This window comes from Caretta caretta, chromosome 7 (assembly GCF_965140235.1).
Source record: "Caretta caretta isolate rCarCar2 chromosome 7, rCarCar1.hap1, whole genome shotgun sequence".
Classification (NCBI taxonomy): Eukaryota; Metazoa; Chordata; order Testudines; family Cheloniidae; genus Caretta; species Caretta caretta.
This window is the reverse complement of record NC_134212.1, coordinates 32,029,790-32,054,756: the sequence shown is the minus strand read 5'-3', so window position 1 is coordinate 32,054,756 and position 24,967 is coordinate 32,029,790. Positions and strand designations below refer to the sequence as shown.

The following is a 24,967-nucleotide window of genomic DNA, read 5'->3' as shown; positions in this document are numbered from 1 at the left end:
TTGTAGCTTTAGCATTGGCTCTCTCGGGAGCAGGGAGGAGGGAGCAGCCCTAGCTGAACACATTGCCGGCAGCGCGCAGTGCATTGGCTTAAGAAGCAGCAGGGTGGGGAACAAGGGAAGGAAGAACCCGCTGCTGCTCACTGCAGCTCGGAGCAGGAGTCTCACTACCACCGCCACCAGCGTCCGGCAGTGAGGGTGAGTACTGGGGAGGTGGAGTGAGTGGCTGTCGGTTTTTTGTTTTTTTTTGGTAGCTCTCCTAAAACTTTGAAGGATGTGTGCGTGAGGGTACTTGGCAGTGCCAGCTCATACACTGCAGCAATGTCTCTTGCCACGGAGCCCGAGACTGGAGTTTTGGAATAGCCCAAGAAGCTTTGCTGGGAATCAGGACTCTTGGCTTCTGTTACCAGCTCTGAGAGGAAGGCGGGGGTCAGGACACTTGGGCTCTGGTCTCACTTATGGCAGGGAAGTGTGGTCGAGTGGTTAGAGAAGAGTGGAGCTGGGAGTCAGGACTCCTGAGTTCTTTTCCCAGCTGTGGGAGGAGAGCAGGGGAGGCTGGGAGTCAGGACTCTTGGGTTTTATTCATGGCTCTGCAATGACTCCCTGTGTTATTAGGGGCGGGGGGGGGGGGTGATAGTGGAATATTTTCTTTGCCTTGGTTTCTTCCCTGTTTGTAAAATGGGGATAATTTCTGCTGCCAGGATGTGTGCATGAGGCCAAGAATGTTTGAGAGTTGCTTTGGGGTCCTAGAAAGAGGGCAGAGTCGTAGCTTTCTCAACCAGGAGGGCAGTGTTTTCCTGCAGTGCAAGTTGGTAGCTGCTACCACTTTTCTTCCTTGTCGAGGGCAGTGGGCCTGGCACTGAAATGGGATCCCTCTCCTTCTGTCTTATTCCATCTGTTAACAACCAGGGGTGACTTTCCATGGTATTTGTTTTTAAGGGAGTGCAAGCTGTAATCAGTAAAGCTTGTTAAATTGGCTCTTACTGCTTGCAACAAGAGGGGTGGGGGAAGAAATTAATTCTATCACATTTTAAATCAAGTTGTGGTACTTAGTAACTGCCTTTTAAATTTAGAGCTGGACTTCAGGGTATCATTTACCCATCATCTTCTATATAAAGCTCTGGTTGTCTCCCATGGGGATTTTTTTTTTTACACCTATGTTACGTCTCTGTCTAGCACTATCTACATACAGCAACCTGCCTAATGTAATTTTAGAAACCAGCTGTGAAGTTTATAACTATCTTTAGATTAACTCCGGCAAATGGAGATGCTTGAAATAGATGTCATGTTCCGGATGGTGGGATAAAGGACTGATTCTTACTTTTAGACCTTTTGACACTGGCAGAGCAGTGTAAAGGGCCTTGGGGTAAATGAGAAGCAGGCCTTATGGTGGATCTTTATAAGTGGCACAGTGTGGGGATAGCTGGAGAACCATGCAGATGTTCCACTTAGTTCCCTCTGTGTAAATCTGAAGTAATTCCACGGGGCTTATGTTACTGAGAGTGGAATCCACCCAATACAAGAATATTGAAATGACCATTCAGTCCAGGATCCTGCCTCCAACATTGCCCAGTACCAGCTGCTTCACAGGAAGATGCTAGAAACCTGTAGAAGGAAATTATGGGATTATTTGACCCAAGGGGAAACTTTCTTCTCACCCTAATGGTTAGAGGTTGGTTATATCTGATTAATGATTGTCACTAGTAGGTGCCCAGTAAGACAGGGCATTGCTAGTTTTAGGAGGACCCCTCTTCTAGAGTAATAGAATTGTAGGACTGGAAGGGACCTCAAGAGGTGATCTAGTCCAGTCCCCTGCACTCATGGCAGGACTAAGTATCTAGACCATCCCTGACAGATGTTTGTCTAACCTACTCTTAAAAATCTCCAATGATAGAGATTCCACAACCTTCCTCGGCAATTTATTCCAGTGTTTAATTACCTCAACAGGAAGTTTTTCCTAATGTCCAACCTGCAATTTAAGCCCACTGTCTCTTGTCCTTCTTGAAGTATTTATTTGTTATATTATTATTTTATTATTCTTTGTATTTCATTAGCAACTTGAGATCCAAAAGAGGTTGGGGCCCTATTGTGCCTGTCACTGTACTGACAGATTTTGAGAAATGGCCCCTGCCCCAGAGAGCATACCATGTAAATAGACAGGATAGATAAAAGGTGGAAGTGGAAACAGCCAAGTGGCAAAGAGAGGGGAAGAGCCTAGAACCCATCTCTCCTGATACTCAGCCCCGCATCCTAGCCACTAGACAGCATTGCTTTGTTCAGTGTATCTTACAGTTAGACACGTTTTATGGGTTTCCCTCACCCAGTCTGAAGTTTGGGCCTAACTTCGCCCTCTTCATAGTTTCCCCCACATCCTTGGATGATTCTCCCCTCTCTAAGGAAGATGACCATTACAGTTGCCTTCATCCTCCAACTGGCCAAGGCAAAAAAGTAGGTTCTAATGCCATTGGCATTCTGTAACTTGGCCAGCAGGAGGTGCTTGCAATGGGAATAGCTGCCACTCCCCAGAGTCCTGAGCTTGCATTGCCGGACTGCAAGATAGCTGAGGCTGGCATACTATGTTACTGGCTACCAACTCACCTGATGTCTTGGGCGTCCTGGAAAAAATAACGTTTTAGGATTGGCCTTGCTATACCAATCCCTCCCCAACTCCCTGGTGGGCTAATATGATGTCTCATGGCATCTTTCTGACTAGTGATCTGCCAGGAGAAGGGTAGTTCTGAGTACTTCATCTCCTTTGTGGAACTTGCACATACATTTCGCTGTCCAACTCCTTTGTGGGCTAGACTAGCTTGGAGTCAACAGCAGGGTAAGCCAGTGAAGGGAGGAGACACAGAACAAGGGAAGAGGGATTCCAGGGTAGAGGGTGTTTTGCCACAGAGCTTTGCTTTATGTTTTACATTGACAGGAGAATCATTTTGGTAGGGTGGGCTCAAAGGATTGGTTTTAGGTTTGGTGGAGGGGGTGGGGGGGAGGGAAGGGGAGGTTTACTGGATTATTGGAGGATGGGATTGTGGGCTGTATCCACTCTACAGATAAATCTATCTTGGGTATTTTTAAAACATTCCTCTTTAGGGCAAACATTTTCCCTGGAGCACTAAGCAAATCGTTTTTTGTGGGTGGGGTGAGGGAAATGACCCTCCATGTAACTCAGAGACCTTTGTGGGGCTGGAAAGGTGAAACTTCTTTTAAGATGATCCCTGACAGATACAGCCATCTAGTGGATGTATGGGAGAACCAGGTGGATTCTCTGCTAAGGAATGTCCCTTAGCATGCTTCCAAACTCTCTCTGCTTACATGTATAAGAAAACCAGCCAGCACAAGACTTCCTGTTCCTTCAGGAGGAAAAAAGGAATGTTTTAATCTAAGGCCTTGTTTACATTGAGATGTTAGGTATTGATGCAAGTCCCTGGTGTAGATGTGTTTTACATGATTGTAACATGATTTCCACCAGTGCAGTTTACCCTGAGGATAAGCTGCACTGGTGTAAATAGTGTCTACACAAGGAGTCAGTCTCCTTGTTGCCTTTCACCTTGTGTGGTCATTTATAGTGGTGCAAATCATTTACTGCTCTGACTTAGTAACATTTTACATACACCTTTGCTGCCTTCGCTTTGACTGATGTAAATGACTCCCCAAGCTGCAGGTCAGTGGAGTTTGACTGGCCCTAGGAGTTTGGACTGGTGCTAAGATCCCAGATTCTGATCTTGGTTATGCTAGTGCAAATCAGGAGCAGCTCCAGTGAATTAATTGGTGTAACACTGCAGCTTTTCACCAGTGTATGTAAGTTCAGTATGTAGACAAGGCCTTAGCCTCAGAAGTTGAAGGATGTGTGTGTGTATGTGTGTGTGTGAGAGAGAAACAGGGGGAGGGGCGCTGATTCTCCCTTGTATGCACATCATGGAGTAACATAACAACCCTGCAGAGTGGGTGCAAAACTCTACTGCTAGCTGCCATGGTTCACCACTGTGTTACTCCTGTTCTATATCAGTGTAATTTAACTGAAAATGGAGTCATACGGGCATAAATCTGGGGTAATGCTGTGGCTAATCAGCCTTAGTGTGAATGAGTGGAAATCTCTGATTTGGGTAGTGGCTTGTATCCACTCTGCACAAGTATAAATGACTATATAAACCACCAGGTGGGGAGCGGGCTGGAGGTAAAAGAGAGTCAGGCCTTGTGGCTTGAGCACTGGACTGGGAATTAGGAGAACTGGGTTCTATTCCTGGCTTTGCCCTGGCCTGCTGGGTGACCTTGAGGAAGTCTCGTCCCCTCTCTGTGCCTCAGTTTCCCCATCTGTAAGATGAGGATAATGATCCTGATCTCCTTTGTAAAGTTCTCTGAGATCTATAGGTGATAAGAGCTAGGGATTATCGTTCTTTTATTATTTAAGGTTTTGCAAAATCAAGCTACGTGAATAACCAAAAATGTTTCCATGATTTTTTTGGGAGGTTTAATTCCCATGCTAATAAATAAGCATTCCCTCGCAGTGTTTACAATGCCAACACTGGAGCACATATCAAGGAATCAATCTCTCGCTATTACTCTGATCCCCCTACTGCTGAAGTCCCTGATCCTGCAGTAGGATGGGATGAAGAATATTGTGGACAATACTGTAAGCTCTTTGGGGCAGGACTGTCTCATTGTTCTGTTTGATCAGCACTTAGCACAATGGGGTCCTGCTGCATGACTAGGGCTCCAAGGTACTGCTGCAATACAAATAATAATCCCTAGCACATACACAGTGCTTTTCAACAGTAGATTTCAAAGTGCTTTACAAAAGAGGGCAAAAAGAAAAGGAGTACTTGTGGCACCTTAGAGACTAACATTTATTTGAGCATAAGCTTTTGTGAGCTACAGCTCACTTCATCAGATGCATTCACATCCACTGAATGCATCCGATGAAGTGAGCTGTAGCTCATGAAAGCTTATGCTCAAATAAATTGGTTAGTCTCTAAGGTGCCACAAGTACTCCTTTTCTTTTTGCGAATATAGACTAACATGGCTGCTACTCTGAAAAGAGGGCAGAATCATTATCACCATTTTACAGATGGGGGAACTAAGGCACAGAGAGGGGAAGTGACATGCTCAATGTCAACCAGCAAAGCAGTGGCGGAACCAGGAGTTGAATCTAGGACTCCTAGGTCCTAATCCAATGCTTTATCCACTAGACCACATTGCCTCTCCCTTACTAAATGTTAATGAATTTTAGCCTGGCACAACTCCTGGGAGGTAGGTAGAGGGAGTGCCTTATCCAAGGCCATCTGCTGAGTTGGTGGCATAGCGGGGAGTAGAATCCAGCTGTCCTGAGTCCCAGCTCACATGGCAGTATTACACATTGACTTCAGTGGTGTTAACTCTTGATTTATCCTGATGTGAGATCACAACTGGGCCCCCAGTACTTTTGCTGCAGGAGCATCCTTCCTATCCTGTAGGCCATAAAAGTCTTGTATTAAGACCCCTGCCTCTTCTTTATTTCTGTGTCCAGTAGAACCAAGTATCTGGATAGCTGGAATTGCACCAGAACCGGGTCCCCACCCAATTCCAGATGGTCCATCTCACCTTCTTACTGACGGTGAGGCACATTTTCCAGGTTGTACTTTCTCTTTATTTTTTCCATCTCTCTCCTGGCATATACACCTGAATCTCATTTCATAGGTTTGGGGAGGGAACTCCTGGAGTGTGATCAAGAAGATGTGGGTTCTATTCCCAGCTCTGTGCTGACTTGCTTTGGCACGTTCCCCTCGCTATGCCTCAGTTTCCCCTCCTACTCTTTGTCTATCTTGCCTGTTTAGATTATAAACTCTTTGGAATAGGGACTGTCTCTTACTATGGCCAGGTTTACGCTAGAAACTTTTGCCAGTACAGTAATGTCAGTTAGGGGTGTGATTTCCCCTCTCCCCAGCTTATTTCATTAATTGGTGTAAACTATACCAGCAAAAGCACGCTTGCCAGTATAAGCTGCATCTACATTAGGAAGGTTTGCTGGCATAACTGTATTTGTATTGCTATCCTAGCAAACCTTTTCAAATGTAGACTAGGCCTTCATATCTGTGCAGTGCCTAGTACAATTATTGTCTATTATTTGTATTACCAGACTGACCAGGAATCCCTGTCATGGACCAGGACCCACATTGTGTTAGGTGCTGTACAAACACAGAACAGAAAGTTGGTCTCTACCCCAAGGTGCTTAGATCTAATACAGGAGACAACAGATGGATACAGGCAGATGGGGGAATACAAGAAAATGACACAATGTTGGTGAGCATGATAGACAGGCAGTGATTTCAGCATAATAATGGCCTGACTGTTGTCAAGTTGTTTGTAGGCCTCACATCAAAGAAGAGATTTGAGGAGCGGTTTGAAGTTGACAGTGAGGTGGCTTTGTGGATGTTTATGGGGAGCTCCTCCCAAACATGAGAGGGAACATGGGAGAAAGTACAAAGGGGCTTGTTTGAAAATGTAACAAGTGGGTAATGCAGGCTTGCACCATGGGCCAATCAGAGGTGAGCATTGACAGCTCAACAGCAGATGGGACATGATAAATAGGGTGGGTTAGGGATTGACTGGGAAGGGCCATGAAAGTGAATAGAAGTAGCTTATGCTTTATGCAGTGGAGGTATTCAAAGGGAGGGGTGAACTGTTAAAGTGACAGGCTAGGAAAATGATCTTTGCAGCCGTATTCTTTGCAGTCATGGGGCCCTAATTCCAGTTGGGGTCTCTTGGCAGTATAGTCATAAAAATAGTTAATAACCATCTGTGATGTAACCTTTGTTTGGTTTGTCTAGACTAGTAGGGACTGATTCTCATTTACACTGATTCCTTTACACCACTCTGATAAAGTAAAGGGGTCCTAAAGTGAATGCAAGGGATTCTTTTACACCGCCAGAGCCTTATTAGTGTAAATGAGAATTGGCTTGATCTTGCATCATTACATCATTGGGAGCTTTACCAACTATTTCAATGGACACAGCATCACAATACTAACGACTGCCCCTTGAATAGCCAAAGTGCCATGTGCGTCAGCTCTCTCAGGGGAGGGCCTCAGTCACAGGATGCCTTTGTTTTGGAGGCTGGGGGGGGAGGGTGCAGGCATTGAGGCCACTGAATCTCTGATGGGAGGGTTTCTTTTAGCCTGTCAGAGCAGGTGCTGTAAGGAGCCGTTAAACTGAACCTCTAAGGCTGCCCCAGGAAGGAAAGACACAAAAGGGAAATGGTTTGCCAGTAACAGGCACAAACAGGGCTAGGCTGCTATTTTTATAAAGAAAAGGGTGTGGTGCACATTACAGAAAGGAATATGATGTCATTCCCTGTGTGGGTTGGGGGGGGGGGGTTCCAGAGATGCTCTCTGTTTTGTTACAATAGCCATTGAAAGACAAGAGTTCTAATCTGATCATGTTAATGTTTCAGGGTGGAATCTTTAAAGGAGTTCAAGGAAGTTAGGTTCCTTAGGCTCCTTTAAAAATCCCAGCCTAAATGATTGCCTGTGTGCAGCCATGTTGGGCTGGAGGTTTCCTTTCTGATATTATCCAGTAATAAAACACTGCAGTTTATATATACCTTTCCCTCTCCTTACTAAAACAGACTAGGACTGGTGACCCTAGAATAATAATAATTAATTAATATCTCGCTCTTACAGAGCTCTTCATCCAGATGTCTCAAAGTGCATTAGTATCATTCTAATTTTACAGATAGGGAAACCGAGGCTCGGGAGGTCACTTGCCCAAGGTTACCCAGCAGGCCAGTGGCAGAGCCAGGAATTGAACTCAGGTTCCATCAGCCCCAGTCTTCCTATAACATAACTATTAACTGTACAGTCCTGCCAGTGACAACCGTAGTAGCAGCAGGAGGTGATAATATGTTGCATGTTCTGTTCCTTCTCCCGGGAGTCCAATCTCAGTGAGAAATCAGCATTTTTGCTTAGCAAGTCGAGTTCTGCAAAGCTTGTTTGTTTCTGTTGTTGCTGTTCCTTTCTCACCTAGTGTTGCTCGACTGGGCAGCATGCAGCTACATGGACTGTATTGTGCAGAGCATGGGGCAGAAAATGGAAATTAGATCATTATTGAGTGACAGCAGGTTCATTTGTTGGGGGCTTATTCTGGTCATTTGACTGAGTGGGGATTTTTTGTTTTTTTTTAGGAATGAGATTTTCAAAAGCAGCTCCCCTCCAATCCACCCCCACCTCTGCCAGCTAGAGCTTGGAAGGATCTTCGTATGTAAATCATTCCAGAGATCAGTCTTATCTAATACTAAAAATTAGCACTCACTAGGCCTGACTGATTTCACTTGTGGTGCTGTAAATCAGGAATAACACCACTGAAGTCAATGAAGTTGCTTTGGTGTAAAACTTATGTGAGATCAGAATCAGGCCCCATATGTAACTCCAGTGAAAAACAGGCCAATAATGGGTCTTATTTTACAGAAGGGGAAACTGAGGCACACAAAAACAATTTGCTCCTCAGAAGGCGTTCTTCTCACAGCTTCAGGCTCTCAGGGCTGTGCTTGGACAGTGCCTCTGCTATTATTTCAGAATAAGAGCTAAGCCTAATGGGTGGACGAGAGCTGCAGCCCCCATAAATTGACATAGCTCCATTAAAGTTAATGCAGCTATATGGATTGAGGATCTGCCCCTGTGCTTTTAAGGTATGTAAGTGAAGTCTTGGGGGAAAAACTGCGTGCAAATCCCAACTCCTGGTACAGCCATGCACATTGCTCCAATAGTACTGTTGGTCCTTTTTGACCCAAACAGCTAGTCCACGTTTTAGGGCCCTGGGGATGTTCCAGCTGGCAGTAGAAATTGATGGAGTCTGGTATTTTCTTTGATACAGTTTTGTTTATTTACAAAGAATGGACAAAGTCCTGAGTCTGTGACTCTAGAAGGAATCAAATAGCAGGAAACAGCTCACAGCACCAAGAGCAAGCTTTTCAGCCTGCTCCCCTGATTCCAAAACTTCTCCCCAGGTTTCTTCCAGGGACAACCACACACGCTTTCAGCTGCTCCTTTAGACTCTCTGTAGGTATGTCTACACTGCAAGCGCTACAGTAGCACAACTGCAGCGCTCCAGCTACACTGCTGTGGTGATGTAATGTAGACGGACACTTGGTAGAGCAATGGAAGGGGTTTTTCCATGGCTGCAGTAGCAGTAAATCCACCCCCTGGAGAAGCAGTAGCAAGGTTGACAGGTTTCAGAGTAGCAGCCGTGTTAGTCTGTATTCGCAAAAAGAAAAGGAGTATTTGTGGCACCTTAGAGACTAACAAATTTATCTGAAAAAAGAAAAGGAGTACTTATGGCACCTTAGAGACTAACCAATTTATTTGAGCATAAGCTTTCGTGAGCTACAGCTCACTTCATCGGATGCATTCAGTGGAAAATACAGTGGGGAGATTTATATAAATAGAGAACATGAAATAATGGGTGTTACCATACACACTAACCAGAATGATCACTTAAGGTGAGCTATTACCGGGGACGGACCTTTTGTAGTGATAATCAAGGTGGGCCATTTCCAGCAGTTGACAAGAACGTGTGAGGAATGGGGGCGGGGGAGGGAATAAACATGGGGAAATAGTTTTACTTTGTGTAATAACTCATCCACTCCCAGTCTCTATTCAAGCCTAAGTTAATTGTATCCAGTTTGCAAATTAATTCCAATTCAGCAGTCTCTCGTTGGAGTCTGTTTGTGAAGTTTTTTTTGTTGAAGTATTGCCACTTTTAGGTCTGTAATCGAGTGACCAGAGAGATTGAAGTGTTCTCCAACTGGTTTTTGACAGAAGAATTCTTCCGTGGACCTAGCGGTGTCTATGCTGGGGCTTCGGTCGTCTTAACTATGTTTCTCAGGGGTGTGTGAATTTTTCACAGCCCTGGACAACATAGGTAGGTCGACCTAAGTTTTAGGTGTAGACCAGGCCTGTCTTTCCCAGTTTTTGTATTTGGCCTCCCCGACAACCCCCTATACCAAAATAATACTCAGCCAAAAGCCTCTGGGCAGGTTCACAATTCACGCATTTCTTTTGTCTTAGGTGTGGGTTTTACCTCAACCCAAAACAAGGTTCCACCCAGTCCATAACAATACCTGTTCCTAGGTTTGCTCCTTGTCCCAGTGAAGCCTTTAATGGTGGCACTTAAGAACCCATCCCAAATAGAAATACATTTTTTTAAATACATTTAAAATGATACAAGGTTAACTATTTACACATATACCGTATCTTTCTGTTGAGATGGTTTCATATCACCAGCCCAAAACAATTTTATTCCCACCCAAATCCCTGTGGGGCTTTTCTCTCCCTGGACTGCCTTTCAGTGTTCTTCTGAGGTTGTTTCTGTGGAATTCGATGGCTGAGGCAGAGCCTGGCCATTTTGTTCTAATGGGGAATTCACCTCTGTAACAACTTTTCCAGCTTCAATTTCCACAGCTCCATTCTCAGATTCCGGGAGTAGCCAAGCTGAAATTCTGTCTGCGATATCTTCTCAGATGGTCCTGATGGATAACTTCTGGGCTTACTCCTGGGATCTAACTGTATCATGAACACCACTTCATTTATTTGTGTTAAGACTGTATATAGTCCCTCCCAAAATTCATCCAGTTTAGGGCTTCTATCCTTCTTCCTTCAATGATTGTGGTGCCAGACCACACGTCTCTTCTTTTAAAAGTTTCTGCATATGCTTTTTTATCATAGAGCCTTTTCATTTTGTCAGAGGCCACAAATTTTCCCTAGGAAAGGTGTGAACTTTTTCAATTTTGGGTTGTAGGGTTTCCACACAGTTCAAATGGTTCAAATTCCTTTGTTCCACTTCAGAAAGCCACTCCATACAAGAGGTTGCTTTAGCTCCTGCCCAAACATGAGGCCTGCGGGGTACACTTTGTACTCTCATTGACTGCTGTTCTATAAGGGCTTGAAATGCTACAGTGGCGCAGCTGCAGCGGGTAGCATTTCAAGTGTAGACATTACTTATGCTGATGGGAGGGTTTCTTGTGTTTGATGTAGGTGGTAGCTAGGTTGATGGAAGAATTTTTCTGTTGACCTACTGCTGTCTATTGTTTTCAAACTTTTTTTCTGGTCACCCAGTTGAAGAAAATTGTTGATGCCCACGACCCAATGGAGCTGGGGATGAGGGGTTAGAGGTGTGGGAGGGGCTCAGGGCTGGGGCAGAGGGTTGGGGTACAGGGGTGAGGGCTGAGGGGTGGGGCTGGAAATGAGGGGTTCAGGGAGTGGAGGGGACTCTGGGATGGGGCAGGGGATTGGGTTGCAGGAGGGGGTCAGGGCTCTGGGGCAGAGGTGCAGGCTCTGGGATGGGGCAAGGGCTGAGGAGTTTGGGGTGCAGTAGGAGGCTCTGGGTTTGAGGGGGGGCTCAGGGCTGGGGCAGGGGATTGGGGCGCAGGCTTACCTCTGGCAGCTCCCAGTCAGCAGCGCAACCGGAGTGCAGAGGCAGGCTTCCCGCCTGTCCTGGCACCACGGCCTGTGCTGCACCCCGGAAGCAGCCAGCAGCCAGTCCAATTCCTAGGCAGAGGCGTGCAAGTGGCTCTGCGTGGCTCTCGTCCACAGGCACTGCCTCCCCAGCTCCTGACCAATGGGAGTGCGGAGCTGGTGCTCGGGGCAGGGGCAGTGCGCGGAGCCCCATGGCCCCTCCGCCAAGGAGCCGGACTTGCTGCTGGCCGCTTCTGGGGCACAGCACGGTGTCGGAACAGGTAGGGACTAGCCCGCCTTAGCCGGGCAGCACCTCCGACAGGACTTTTAACAGCCTGGTCAGCCAAAACCTACTGAAGCTTTCCACCATCCCATCAGAATGTAGGTGTGAGTTTTGTGAATGTCTAGAATCTCACAAACCTGTTGAAACACTTTGGATTCAGAGTCTCTCCCTTGATCTGTGTGTAATCGCTCAAGATTGCAGATCTGATGAAGAATTCATTCATTAGGATCCCTGCTATTGTCACAGCCTGTTAATTTTTTTTACTGGGTAAGCCTTAGACCATTTTGTGAAATAGTCCATTAGCTAATAGCTACCAGCAGGTATTGATTGTCAGCCTCTGTCTCAGGCAATGGTTCCAAGAACATCAATGGCAATGCACTCCATTGGTGTCCCCTCAAAATACTACTGCAAAGGGGTTCTCCCTGTTTTAGGGGGACCATCTTCGCAATGCAAAGAGCACATTTCTTGCACCAACTGTCTTGGCTGCTTTTTACCCAGTTGAACTTGTCCCTTAATTTGTCTAAGTTTTTTGCAACACCAAAATGTCCTACAGTTATAAGATCATGACTTAACTTTAGGACCTCCTTTTTCAGTATACCAGTACCCATCACCTTCTGGTTTCTCCCATCACCTCTAAAATATTTCTTTTTAAAATTCCAAGCTTTCCCACTGTGACCAGAAAGCTTTTACTGTGAGGAGACACTACATTCCAGGGTGGATACATTTTCCAGTTGATTTTCCAATACGCCCTATCCTGTGTCAGGATAGTCTTGGGAAAGTTTTTAGTTGCTCCGGAGTCCATTTCTGCTACCCCTTTCCTCAGTCTTTTGGTGGATGAACCAGGCGCACCGGCATTTCTGCGAATTAGACTAGAGGAAGGGTCTGGAGGCACTCCCATTCCCTTGAGCAGCTAATTCCTTGCTCTTCTGCTTGGGGCAGTGTTTGCAATTAGCCTCGCAAGAGACCTGTCTGGACAAGGCATCAGCATTACCATGCTTATGGCCAGGCCTCTGTGTGATTGTGAAATTGTAGCACGGCAGTTTCTCCAACCCCTGGCAAGCTGTCCCTCAAGATTCCTGAATCTAAAGAGCCATTGCAGGTCTGTCCTGACCATAATATTCCTCACACACAAATAGTGATGAAAAATGTTCTATAGATTTAACCACAGCTAGAAGTTATTTTTGGATGGTGCAATAATTTCTCTTAGGAGAACTTAGTATAGTAAAAGTCTAAGCTACCACCCTCTCAAGTCCATGTGTTCTTTTATCAGAACTGCTCCCAATCTGTAAGCACTAGCGTCTGTGTCCAGTATGAAAGGGGTTTTGAATCATGGGTGCGCCAAGACAGGAGTAGTCACAAGAGCCTTTGTCAACTCTGAAAATGCTACATCATACTCTGCTGACCAGTGAAGCGGTTTCCCTTTCTCACCCAACCTGTGCAGGGGTTTTGCAATATTGGCAAATCCACAAATAAACCTTCGGTAACAGGAGCGGAACCCTGTAAAACACTGCACATCTGAGAGTGTCTGGGGAATTGGCCAGCTCTGTACAGCCTCAATTTTCTTTTTGTGAGTGGAAATTTCCCCCTTGCTAATTGTATGGCCACTGCACACTCACCAACTTTCATGTGGTAAATAAGCACCCCAACTTTCACAATAAGACAAAATCAAGCTAATCCCATTTCAAAACAAGGTCAAAACAAGCCAATCCCAACACTCTATGTAACTAGATCCCTCCGGCGTGCAGTCAGGGACTGTGGTAGGCCCACTGTGCACCCCTGAATCTCTCCCCCCTTGCCCCTGCTTGCTAGGAGCTGATCAAAAAAAAAAAGAAGCAACAAGCTACAAGCCAAAAACTAGCCAACAAGCAACTCACAAGCCAATAAAGCCAAAAACAAGCCCAGTTTCTGTGTTTTTTTCCGCAGGTTTGGCATGTCTGGCCCACTGCAGATTACCTCTTTTTGGAACAACTCACATTTCTTTGGGTTAAGTTTCAAATTGGCCACCTTCAGCTTATCACAGACCATTTGTAAATATTTTAGTTCCTGCTGAACTATTTAAGCATGCACCAGAATATCATCTAGGTATAACAGACAGGCTGAGAGGACAACCCACATAATACCCTCTCTATTAGCTTCGCATTGCACAAACCAAAAGCCACCACTTTAAATTGCCACAAGCCTGGTCCTGCAGTGAAAACAGTTTCCCCCCTGTCTTTTGGATCCACTTCCACTTGCCATACCCACTTTTTACAGGATCCAGGTTATCATTTAATTTCTAGAGTCCACACAGAATCTGGTGCTGCCAACCTTTTCTTAACCAGAACTATGGGTGAGCCCCAGAGACTGGTTGAAGGCTTGATATGCCTTCCATTCCTGATACCTTTTCTCAATGTCCTGTAGTGCCTCTTCCCTTTTAGCCTCTGGTAACCAGTGAGATGGCTGTTTAATGGGTTGGTTTCCCCCAGTATCAATCTTGTGTTGGACCAGTAGAACCTATATCTTTGTTGGATAAGGAGAACAATTCTTAATTTCTAACCAGAAAGTCTTAAGCCATATCTATGCTACTGGCTAAACTGGCACTGCTGCGATCGATGCAGCGGTGCCAGTTTAGCGGGTCTAGTGAAGACACGCTAAGTCAATCGGAGAGCGCTCTCCCCTCTACATTTGTACTCCACCTCTCTGAGAGGTGGAAGCTATGTTGATGGGAGAGCATCACCTGTCGACATAGCGCAGTGTAGACACCGCTGTAAATTGACCTAAGTTATATTGACTTCAGTTACGTAACTGAACTAGCATAACTTATATCGACTTACAGCATTAGTGTAGACCAGCCCTTAGATTGTTCTGCTGTTCCCTGTGTAAGTGTACAGCACTGTGCTGGAACAAGTCCAACTCTGGGAACTCACTTCCCCCCCTTGTAGTTTTCTTCCATAACAGTGTTTACCAGATACCCAGCTCACATTTCACAACTGCAGTGCCTTTTCTCACTATTTGCTGTTTGTCAGAGACATTCAGCAAAGGAAATGGGATCAGTTCTTGTTTCAGAACCACAGAACTTTAGGAGCTAAGATTCCTCTGAGAATACACATCACAGATCCTATACACCAGTGGTTCCCAAACTTGTTCCGCAGCTTGTGCAGGGAAAGCCCCTGGCGGGCCAGGCTGGATTGTTTACCTGCCATGTCTGCAGGTTCGGCCGATCGCGGCTCCCAGTGGCTGCGGTTTGCTGCTCCAGGCCAATGGGAGCTGCTGGAAGCGGCGGCCAGTACGTCCCTCAGCCCATGCCACTTCCAGCAGCCCCCATTGGCCTGGAGCAGCGAACCGTGGCCGCTGGGAGCCGCAATCGGCCGAACCTGCGGATGCAGCAGGTAAACAAACCACCCCGGCCCGCCAGGGGCTTTCCCTGCACAAGTGGCGGAACAAGTTTGGGAACCACTGCTATACACACTCAATAGCCAAACTCCCATTAGATCTGGGCAGCTAAACAAAAACTGGGGCTGATCCTTGTACCCCTAAGCTTTTCCTCTTCAGCTTAATGTCCCCCCATTTCTCAAACTAGGAGAGAGGCTTTCACTAGACACTTGTAACATTCTGTCTTGGCCTTCCTTAAATGTATAACACTCCTTTTTGTGGCTAGTTTTGTCACAGTAACAGCATTTAACTGAATGGTTTTCTTTTCATTTTTTTAATTATTGCCAATTTCCCTTGTACAAACAATATTTATCATTTGTTCCAATCATTTAATGTGGTCATGATCCAGATTAGAATCCCCCTTTCCATCATATATATTACACACAGAATTGTAGTTACAGGGCTCAAGGTCATCAGCATCCATCTTTCTCACTAATAGCTGCTTCCTCTTCAAGGTTCAAGTTCTGTAGCAAATTCCACAGCCTCTCAGAATGACTTTGATCCCCTTTCGCTGATACTGATCTGCAAGTCAGGTCCAGCAGAGCATTTACACATTGATCCATTGCCCATCTATCCTGGAAGGCCTTTGTGGTATCTGGATATGCCAGGAACATAAGCTTTGAGGTTCTCTGCCAGTTCAAGTGGGGTTTCTTCTTTCCCTTTTTTTCTAGATCTTAGCTGTGCCCTGGCTAGCTCAGATTGATGGCTGACTCCAGACTGCATGTCAAGGGCTTGTACCAGGTCTGGATAACTCCATCTCTTTTCTGGGGGTAAGTTCTGCAGCACTATCAGAGCCGGGTCACTCAAGTTGGATGCTAGTAACCCCCCTTTCTGTCCATCTCACAGCACTGATTTGAGCTAGAATGTTGAATTGAGTCAAATAAGCCTCCCAGGGAGTTTCCCCCTCAAAGATAGTAGGTTTTTGCATCACTGGAGCTGGCCCCTCCGGGACTTTGTGGGTTACAAATTGGGTAGATAACTGTTGTAAATGTCTGGTCTTATCAAAGTCCTCTGGCTGGCTCAATTTCTTATTCAGGCAGCTGTCTTCCACTTTGATCTGTGATTCTTTGGTTTTCTTTTGGAACTGAATTTTCAGCTCCTAGTCCTTGCTGCTGCTTATCTCTGTTAGCAAGTTTCAAGTTGGCTAAAACTTGCCTGGTCTCCACTATTTAATGGACAAAACCTCTGGTCTACGGCACTCAAGTTGCTGGTCACCTCTTTGACCTGTCTTGTCATTCCAGCCTAGAGCTTTGTAGCTGGACTTCCGAAACTGTCTGAACATAAGGGGTTGTTGCTCCCACACTGATTTGACCCTTGCCTGAAAATCAACCCTCTGCCCTTTCTGAAATCTTCCAGATGCTGTTTTACTTTCTGTTGTGAAGCTTCAAAGTCCTGTTTCAGTTCCTTTTGACCATCTTTGATTTCTGCAAGCATCGCAATCATTTGCTCCATCTTGGTTCAACAGGAATACCAGCACACAATTTTTCTCCTTGAAGACTGGATCCCACTCTTGACCTCAGTGTTGCCCCTTTTTGACCTGAGCAGCTAGCCAAAATTTTAGGACCCTGGGGATGTTCCAGTTGGAAGTAGAAATTGATGGAGTCTAGGATTTTCTTTAATGCAGTTTTGTTTATTTATAAAGAATGGACAAAGTCCTGAGACTCTGAACCCAGAAGAAATCAAATAGCAGGAAACAGCTTCCTTTGCTCACAGCACTAAGAGCATGCTTTTCAGCCTGCTCCCCTGACCAAAAACCTCTCCCCAGGTTTCTTTCAGCTGCTCCTTTAGGCTCTCTCTGACTTCCTCAGTTTTTCTGTTCTGTCTTCCTCCCCCAACCCCCAAAAAGAATAATCGGCCAAAAGCCCTGGGGTGGGTTCATACACTTTTTGTTTTAGGTCGTGGTATTAACTCAGTCTATAACAAAGATCCGCCCAGCTCATAACAATGCTAATACTTGAAGTGTTACTGTGAGAAGAGCTGTCCCAAAGGGAATCCTGCTTAATTCATTTGGCACAGACTGACATTTAAAAACCATCCTGAATTGCACAAGGCTCTTGAGTTTTTAACAAATTGATATGCGCTGGCGACTCACCCTCTCATTAATGCAGGGTGTGCACATCACATGGCTTCCCCTTTACCTTTGGAACAAAGTTGTTTCTTTCTAAATATGGTTTTGCGGAGATTTTTTGCGGGCTTTAAAATAGAAGGTAAGACAATTTCCCAGAGTCCAAACAGAGCTTTCAGCCGGTTGCCTTGCATTTGTTTTTAAGTGGCTGCGAATGGAACACTGCAAATGTGGTTCACTTTGGAATGCTGAGTGACTCTCTTGCAAAATTCATCATGGCTTGGGATTGTCTGGAGGAGGAAGAACTGGCCTGCAGTATCTCAGCTGCTTGGCAGACACTCTTTTTTTTCTTTCCAGAAGTGCTGAGTATACTGAGCAAAGAGGTCTGCTTGCTCTGAATAGTGGGGTATTTGACTGGAGTGTAAACAGGCCTGTGGTCAATAGTATTTTATGTTTCAGAGTAACAGCCGTGTTAGTCTGTATTCGCAAAAAGAAAAGGAGTACTTGTGGCACCTTAGAGACTAACCAATTTATCTGAGCATAAGCTTTCATGAGCTACAGCTCACTTCATCGGTATGCATCCGATGAAGTGAGCTGTAGCTCACGAAAGCTTATGCTCAGATAAATTGGTTAGTCTCTAAGGTGCCACAAGTACTCCTTTTCTTTTTAGTATTTTATGGTTCTTCAGTTGTTTGCATTATGGTAGTGCCTAAAGGCCTCAACTGAGAGCAGAGGCTCATTGTGCAATGTGCTGTGGACATGCAGCAATAGGCATTCCCTTCCTTGAAGAGCTCATAATATCGGTCTTCAAAGAGCTTTACATGCATGAACTATTTAACTTGCCCAACACCCCTGTGACTTAGGGCAGTGTTATGGTTCCTATTTTATAGTTTAGGGAAGTTGAGGCACAGAGAGGTGAAGAGATTCGTCCAAGGTTATGCAGGGGGAGTCAGTAGCAGAGCCAGGAATTCCTGTCTCCCAGTCCTGTAGTTGTATTGTATCTTTCTTTCAAGTGGTATCAGTAACTGGTTAGTTGTCATTCATCCATCTGAAAGATGTATGAGGAGATGGGAAGCTTTTTGAAACTTAGGAACATAAAAATGTCATACTAGATCAGTCCAGTGAATCCATCCAACTCAGTATTCCCACACTTCATGCTTTATAAGACCAGTGGGCCTATGTAGTCCAATATCCTGGCCTCCTTCCATCAAATTAACAGTCCATTTAGCATGGTACTCCCACCACTTTGCTATGTCAGCTCAGATCAATGACTGACCAGTATCCAGCACCAGATGCATCAAAGGTGTAAATTCCACATAATAGGCAATTCTGCAGGAACATACTTATGGGGGAATGGAATTTTCAAAAGCACCTATGTGGAAGCTCCTAAATCACTTAGGAAAGTCTCACTTCGTTTCTTTCCAACTCCAGGCACTTAGTGCTTGGTTTAAGACATGACGGTTGGTCTAATTTACAATTATTTATCCTCACTAGCATAACTATGGATTATATTCTTGTTTGCATAAATGTCTGGTTTTTTTGTATCCTCCTCATCTCTGTGACTCATGCTTACACATTGACTTGTGGAACTCAGTGCCAATCATGGAAAAGCAGAATTAATTTCAAAAGCAATGATAATTTTAAAGGTTACTAGTGCTCCTTGAAATACATACTGAACTTCTCCAACATAATTAAAAATGACTGATCTTGACTAAGATTAAAAACAAACTAACTTTTTTTTTTTTTATTAATTTGTTTTATAGCGTGTTTGACTGAAAGTGTTGTAAAACCTGGATTATGAATGGCAGAGTCAGGGAATGGAAGCTCTGCTGAGTTGACAAGTTTCATCTTCAAGAAAATTTAGAACAGAACAAATTGACTTGTGAAGCTGTGTGTTCCTAATCTCAGCCTCCACTGGGAACATGTCACTTGTCCAACTTCTTAACACGTCTGCATTCAGCCTCATCAAATATGAATCACCCTGGATTTAATACATTTTGTTGATTCCGACATTAAGAGTTTAAGCTGATTTTTCTAAGGCAACTGATTTACTGCTGGACTCTCAAAAGACATCACAAGTGCCTGGAATGAATTACGTGGGTCACTTTGTTATCTGTGACGTATCCAACAAACTTTAGAAAGAGAAACTGTGAGTGGCTGAAATTAATTCCCTGAACCATTTTGACAGTGAGAACTTTCCCCCTACATGTTACTACTCCATTTCAAAACATCTCTTTATAAAAAATGGCAGAAAACATTTAGATTATTTTTAAACCTGTTTTTTTTTTAGGATCCAAAAAGATACCCTCATCTGAGGGATTATTTTGATGGACTTCGCCAGGCCAGCTCTGAATAGTAAAGGCTTTAGTAATCGGCAAGATGTCCACTAAGGTCCCAATCTACCTGAAAAGAGGCAGTAGGAAGGGCAAGAAGGAAAAACTCAGAGATATCCTTTCTTCTGATATGATCAGCCCCCCCTTGGGAGACTTCAGACACACTATTCACATAGGGAGTGGTGGGGAGAATGATATGTTTGGGGATATTTCTTTCTTGCAAGGGAAATTCCACCTTCTACCAAGGACTGAAGGTAGCCTAGATTCTGACAGCGGCAGCCACTGTGGAGTGCCATTTGAGTTCTCAAGGACTGCTACTATTTCTGGTCATGAGCAACCATTTTCTGAAGCCCCCTCGCCCCTCTTAAAGAATGCCATCTCGCTGCCTGTCATTGGAGGTCCACAGGCTCTAATGTTGCCCTCTACCCAGGCCCCACCAAAGCCACCAAGGCTACACCTTGATGACAAAGTTCAACCAGCTCTGCAAGGCAAGGAAGCTGTGGCAGAACTGACTTCATCCAAGGATAGCAGGACTTCTGAACCTGTCCCTCATCTCTGCAGCCCCAGTGACCTGTTTGCCATCCCTCAGAATGGATTTGTTGAAGAGAAAAATAAGGATGAGTCCTTTATGTCCCATGCTGGTTCCCTGCTCTCCCTCCATGTGGATCTGGGACCTTCTATCTTGGAGGATGTCCTTCAGGTCATGGATAAACACCAAGCTGGGAAAGTGATACAAGATTCTGGCAGGCAAGAAATCCTGACATAAAAACTAAAGGGACTTCCGTGGGGAAAGACTTTAAAATGTAGTATTTTGTAGATAAGAATTTTTCCCCCAATGTGGAATGTGGTTAACTGGGCCAGCTTGAATTAGTGAATTTTATCCTGTGTGAAATCCCAATTGTGCATCTCATAGTAATAGGGTATTAAGCTTTTAGGAGCGTGTTGCTTACTTTCTGCATTGCCCAACGTTTTTTTTTTTTTTAATGTTGCTTGCTGCAGGCCTTTGAATGCTGCTCAGTACTGAAAAATGTATGAAACTAAGATAAATTCAGCAGCAGCAATAAATTGCCGCTTAGCAAAATAAGACTTCTAACTTTACTGATCTGAATAAATTTTAAGGGATATGACTTTTTTTAAAAGGACTATGTCATTTTAAACTATTTGTAGTGGGTGTGGTGTGAATGATGTTGTGGAATATCAAGAGTTTAATTCAAAAGGATCCTGGTTCAGATTGAGAGACTATTTTACACAGAACTTTGTTAAAGTAGAGCCTGTGAGAGATGCCATATTGCTGAGGTCCTTGTTAAAGGGAAAAAAAAGATGTAGACTGGAATATAACCGCATATATTAAGGGGATTTCTCATTAGCATTGTAATCAAGATTCACTGTCCACATTAGTCATGTAACTTGCCCGCAGATGTACAACTCAATCAAGTTGACCCATGCTATTCTAAATCAAACTGTTTTCCTATCTGTATTTACTGTTTGAAAACCTGACCACTTGCTGTTTGCCAGATAACTTGAATTGTCAAATGGACTGTAAGCAATTTTTTTTAACCTCTTAATTGGATTTTTAAAAGAACCTGCCACTTTACTAGTAAAGCAACTAGGAAAAAAAACATTTGGTTTTGATGATGATCCTTCTTTATAAAAAAGCTAGGAGTAAAAATTAGCAGACTGTATATTTTAGCAGACGTAGGCATTCAATGGTTGGAAGTTGAAGTCATACTTCAAGCTGGAAATCAGATGAAACTTTTCAACAGCAAGGATAATTAACCACTGGAACAGATTATCAAGGGATGTGGTAAATTCTCCATCACTTGGAGTCTACAAACTGAGAGACACTCTCTAATTCAACCACAAATTGTTGAGCTTGATGCAGAAATTTGTGGGGACATTTTTTAGCCTGTGTTATGAAGAATGATGATGGTCCCTTCTGGCCTTAAAATTGGTGGAAATCTAAATTCTGTTGGCATTAGAACTGCAGAAATAACCAAGACAACAGATGGTTCCATTTGCTCAATTGGGTCATATTTTCAAAGTTGCCTAAAAGATTTGGCTCCCAATTCCCATTAAAATTCCCTAGGTGTTCTTTAAATGTCAGCCCTTGATCTTATATTTATTTATTTATAATACTTTAGTACCTAGGTAGGAACTCCAGTCTATCTCAGTAATTCTGTGTCGCTCATCATTAATGGACTTTATCCTCGTAGCACTCCTGTGATGTAGGGGAGCATTGTCCCCATTTTATAGCTGGAGGAACTGAGGCAAAGGATAGATCAATGGGCAGATTTTTAAAGGCTTTTAAATTCCTTGGGCAGGGTCACACAGGGAGTCCAGGGCTAAGCCAAGAATTGAACCTAACACCCCAGAGTCCCAGTCTAGTAGCCATTCTTCCACCCAGTCAAATATCAAGGCCCCATGGTACTAGGTATTATACAGACATTTTAAAATAGGAGACCACTTCTGCCTCCACAATCTTACTATGTAAGTACTGGATAGGACACACAACTGAGTGGGTAGAGAGGATGAGGGAATAATAAAAGAAACAGCATGAAGCAGAGAAATAGTAGTCTCCACTTGTCACTAACCTAAGCAGTGTTAAACAAGAATGATTTGTAGGTGTCATGGCAGAGGTAGGATATAAGGAGGGACTTAAAAGACTGCTCAACTAATCTGTGGGGGATGCCTTGTTGGAACAATATGGAATAATTCAGACTTGCATTATTTTTTGGGGCTAGGATTGTAAAAAGAGCCTGCTGGAGTTGGACACCCAAATCCATCTGAAATTTAATAGGAATTGGGTGCCTGACTCCCTTAAAATCTTTTCAAACGCCCAGACTTGGGGTATGAGAGAGGACATAGTATAAGCACCTATCAGATCCCTTTGACTCTAGGGTTCTAGTTCCATCTCTGGGAGGGGAATGTTTAATGCTTAGGGGAGGAAACTGGGAATCAGGACTCTTGGGTTCTATTCCCAGCTTTGGGAGGAGGATGTTGTCTTGTGCTTAGAAGCAGTGAGGATCCAGGACTCAGCACTGTTCCTAGCTCTACCACTGATTTACTGTGTCACAACTCTCTCTTCCTCAGTTTCCCCATCTATAAAATAGGGATTAAAAATGCCTTCCCTTTGTCACACAGATATCAAGGTTTGATGTATGTAAAGTATATAAGAACCCACTGGCTTAAAGGCAGTAATTAAATTCAAAGCATCATCATTCATGGACATTTCTGGCAGCTTCAGTTCACAATTTAAGATGTGTACCCTTAAGAATTAAGGTGCACTGACCTTCTGTTCCTCCCTCCACATCAGAATATGTTTTTCCTACAACATCTCAACGTCACTGATTTGCATTTTGTACAGAGTGTATCATTTTGTTTAATCTTTTCTAGAGGGGAATAAATAATGACTCATTAAACTAACAAGCTCTCATCTTGTCACTGCACAACTGTCTCAGCTCTTGTTTATGCTGCCCATCTGTTTCTGTTGGGAGGCTTTACAAAGGAGACAAATGTGTATGTGATTAAGGTGCCTTATAAGGCAATGCTGCCTGAGAGAAGCAGCAATTTTGGTTTAAATAAGTGTTTTGACAACTTTTCTAGCCTTCAGGCTGCAAAACAGATAAACCGTACCAAATTCAGCCTGGAGTATGTGGGAACACTCCCATGGCAGTCTCTGGATTTCATTCTGGTCTGATTTTACACCAGTTTTAAGTCCAGGAGGCCAGATTCTGAACTGATGAAGTCAACAGAGCTGATTTACCAGTGGAGAATCTAGACCTCTGTCTGCAGTGGAGTTACTCCTGATTTACAATGGTGTAATGGAGACCAGAAGCAGGTCCTCTGTGACTAATTAAATGGGGATAAAAGCTGTTTTTTTCCCCCCTGGCTGTGCTTAAGGATCACCAGTTAAGGATCTGGGCCCCAAGGTGCTGTAACACCATCTAACAAAAAGATTGTCCCTGCCCAAAAGAGCTTGCAATCTCAGTGGGTGTAAATAATTACACAAAGTGCAGGGCAATGTAGAGGCTGGTCACTGGGGTGTAAATCTGTCAGAAGTCTTAAGAGTTGGAATTCTATGGGATGGAAAACAAGTATGACTTACACATCCAGGGGTCAGAAAGGGGTGTAATTGCACTGCTGTTTTCAGGATACCTTATATGCCACGTCAAATCCATAGCTGGTATAAAGTGGCATGGATCCATTAAAGACAATGGAACTACAATGGCTTACATCTGTCAGGGATCTGGCCCTATGTGTGATTTATACCACTGTTGAATTTGGCTCCCTGTTCTCCATGCAGCATACTGTTCATCCTATCCTGTGTTGGTACATAGATGGCCCACATCTCCAGGGTATCTGAGCACCTCACAATCATCAATGAAAGTTTATCCTCATATCCTGTGAGATATCCCCATTTTATATTATTCCCATTTTATAGTGGGGGAACTGAGTCACAGAATACATTAAGTGACTTGGCCAAGGTCATGTCTGTGGCTGAGCCAAAAATTGAACCCAGGTCTTCTGCATCCCAGTCTGTGGCCCTATTCAAGTGATTAGACCATCCTTCCTACCCTACAACCATCCTTCTGTTTATTTTCAGATGGCAAAACATCTCAGCAAGCTGCCTACTACATTCTGATCTCTTTTGGCTGCCACCAGTTTCCAGGGTCACATTGAGGCTTTAGGGTAGGCGCTCACTACAAATGCTGCAGCCCAGAAGAAGAAACAGGTCCCCTGACACACTTGCAGAGTTCATCCTTCACATGTTAACCCACATCTGGGTGTATTAGGGTATGGTCTGTCTGTCTCAGTATGGGGCCACCCCACTTTTTCTGATATTGTCCTATATAAAAGTGAGTACAAATTGTTAGTGCTCTGGGTAAGTATTTTATACCTGCTTTGCATTGGTGCAAAGGACTACACAAGTTGCAGGCAATACAGAATCCTGTTTGGTATGCCTAATGTGCCTATCACCATGGTATCTGGACTCCATCTCTTCTGTTTAGATTATCCTTCTTATACAGATGACTCAATTAGGCATCACTACAGGAATTTCCAGGCACTAGAGGGTACGGATGCCAATTAACACTGTTGAGATTTTTGGAGGAGGCAGGGGGGATGAATTCAGATTTAGAATGCAGGCTTCTACAATTTAATCTTTGCAGTAGCTTGCTTTATCCAAGATCAATCCCTGTCCGTCAGTCTGTCTCTCCTCCCTCTCTCACAAGGTTAACTTTATTTTCTAACATACTAAAGCTGTTGTTCAGCCAAACAATTCCAAGAAAAATTCTGGAACGGACCATGTTTTTGAGTGCAGAGCAGATCTGCTAATGGGCAGCTCTGCTTTTCTATTGCTGCCCATAATCCTCGTGGGGGCTTTGTGTCCATGGTGACAGCACAGTGGCATTTGTTTCCATGGATTTCACCTTAGCTGGCACATCAGAGTGAAT

General features: G+C 44.2%; 1 protein-coding gene across 6 annotated transcripts; it reads left to right on the top strand.

Annotated features, from left to right (window-relative positions):
• Positions 1–21,135, top strand: CDC42EP2 (CDC42 effector protein 2). Of its 6 annotated transcripts, none has more exons than XM_075130420.1 (4): positions 1–195; positions 5,507–5,590; positions 15,788–15,886; positions 18,945–21,135. In XM_075130420.1, the coding sequence occupies exon 4, from the start codon at positions 19,561–19,563 to the stop codon at positions 20,278–20,280; it is 720 nt and encodes a 239-aa protein (XP_074986521.1). In that variant the 5' UTR covers positions 1–195; positions 5,507–5,590; positions 15,788–15,886; positions 18,945–19,560; the 3' UTR covers positions 20,281–21,135. The 6 variants fall into 6 exon arrangements, with proteins under 6 accessions (XP_074986521.1, XP_048711986.1, XP_048711987.1 ...); XM_048856029.2 differs by having other exon boundaries at positions 5,504–5,590; XM_048856030.2 differs by lacking the exon at positions 5,507–5,590.
• The last annotated feature ends 3,832 nt before the right edge of the window (positions 21,136–24,967 follow it).

What these genes read in the sequence shown, in the direction of transcription:
- CDC42EP2 (XM_048856028.2), top strand. Translation starts at nt 19,561, where the DNA reads ATGTCCACTAAGGTCCCAATCTACCTGAAAAGAGGCAGTAGGAAGGGC.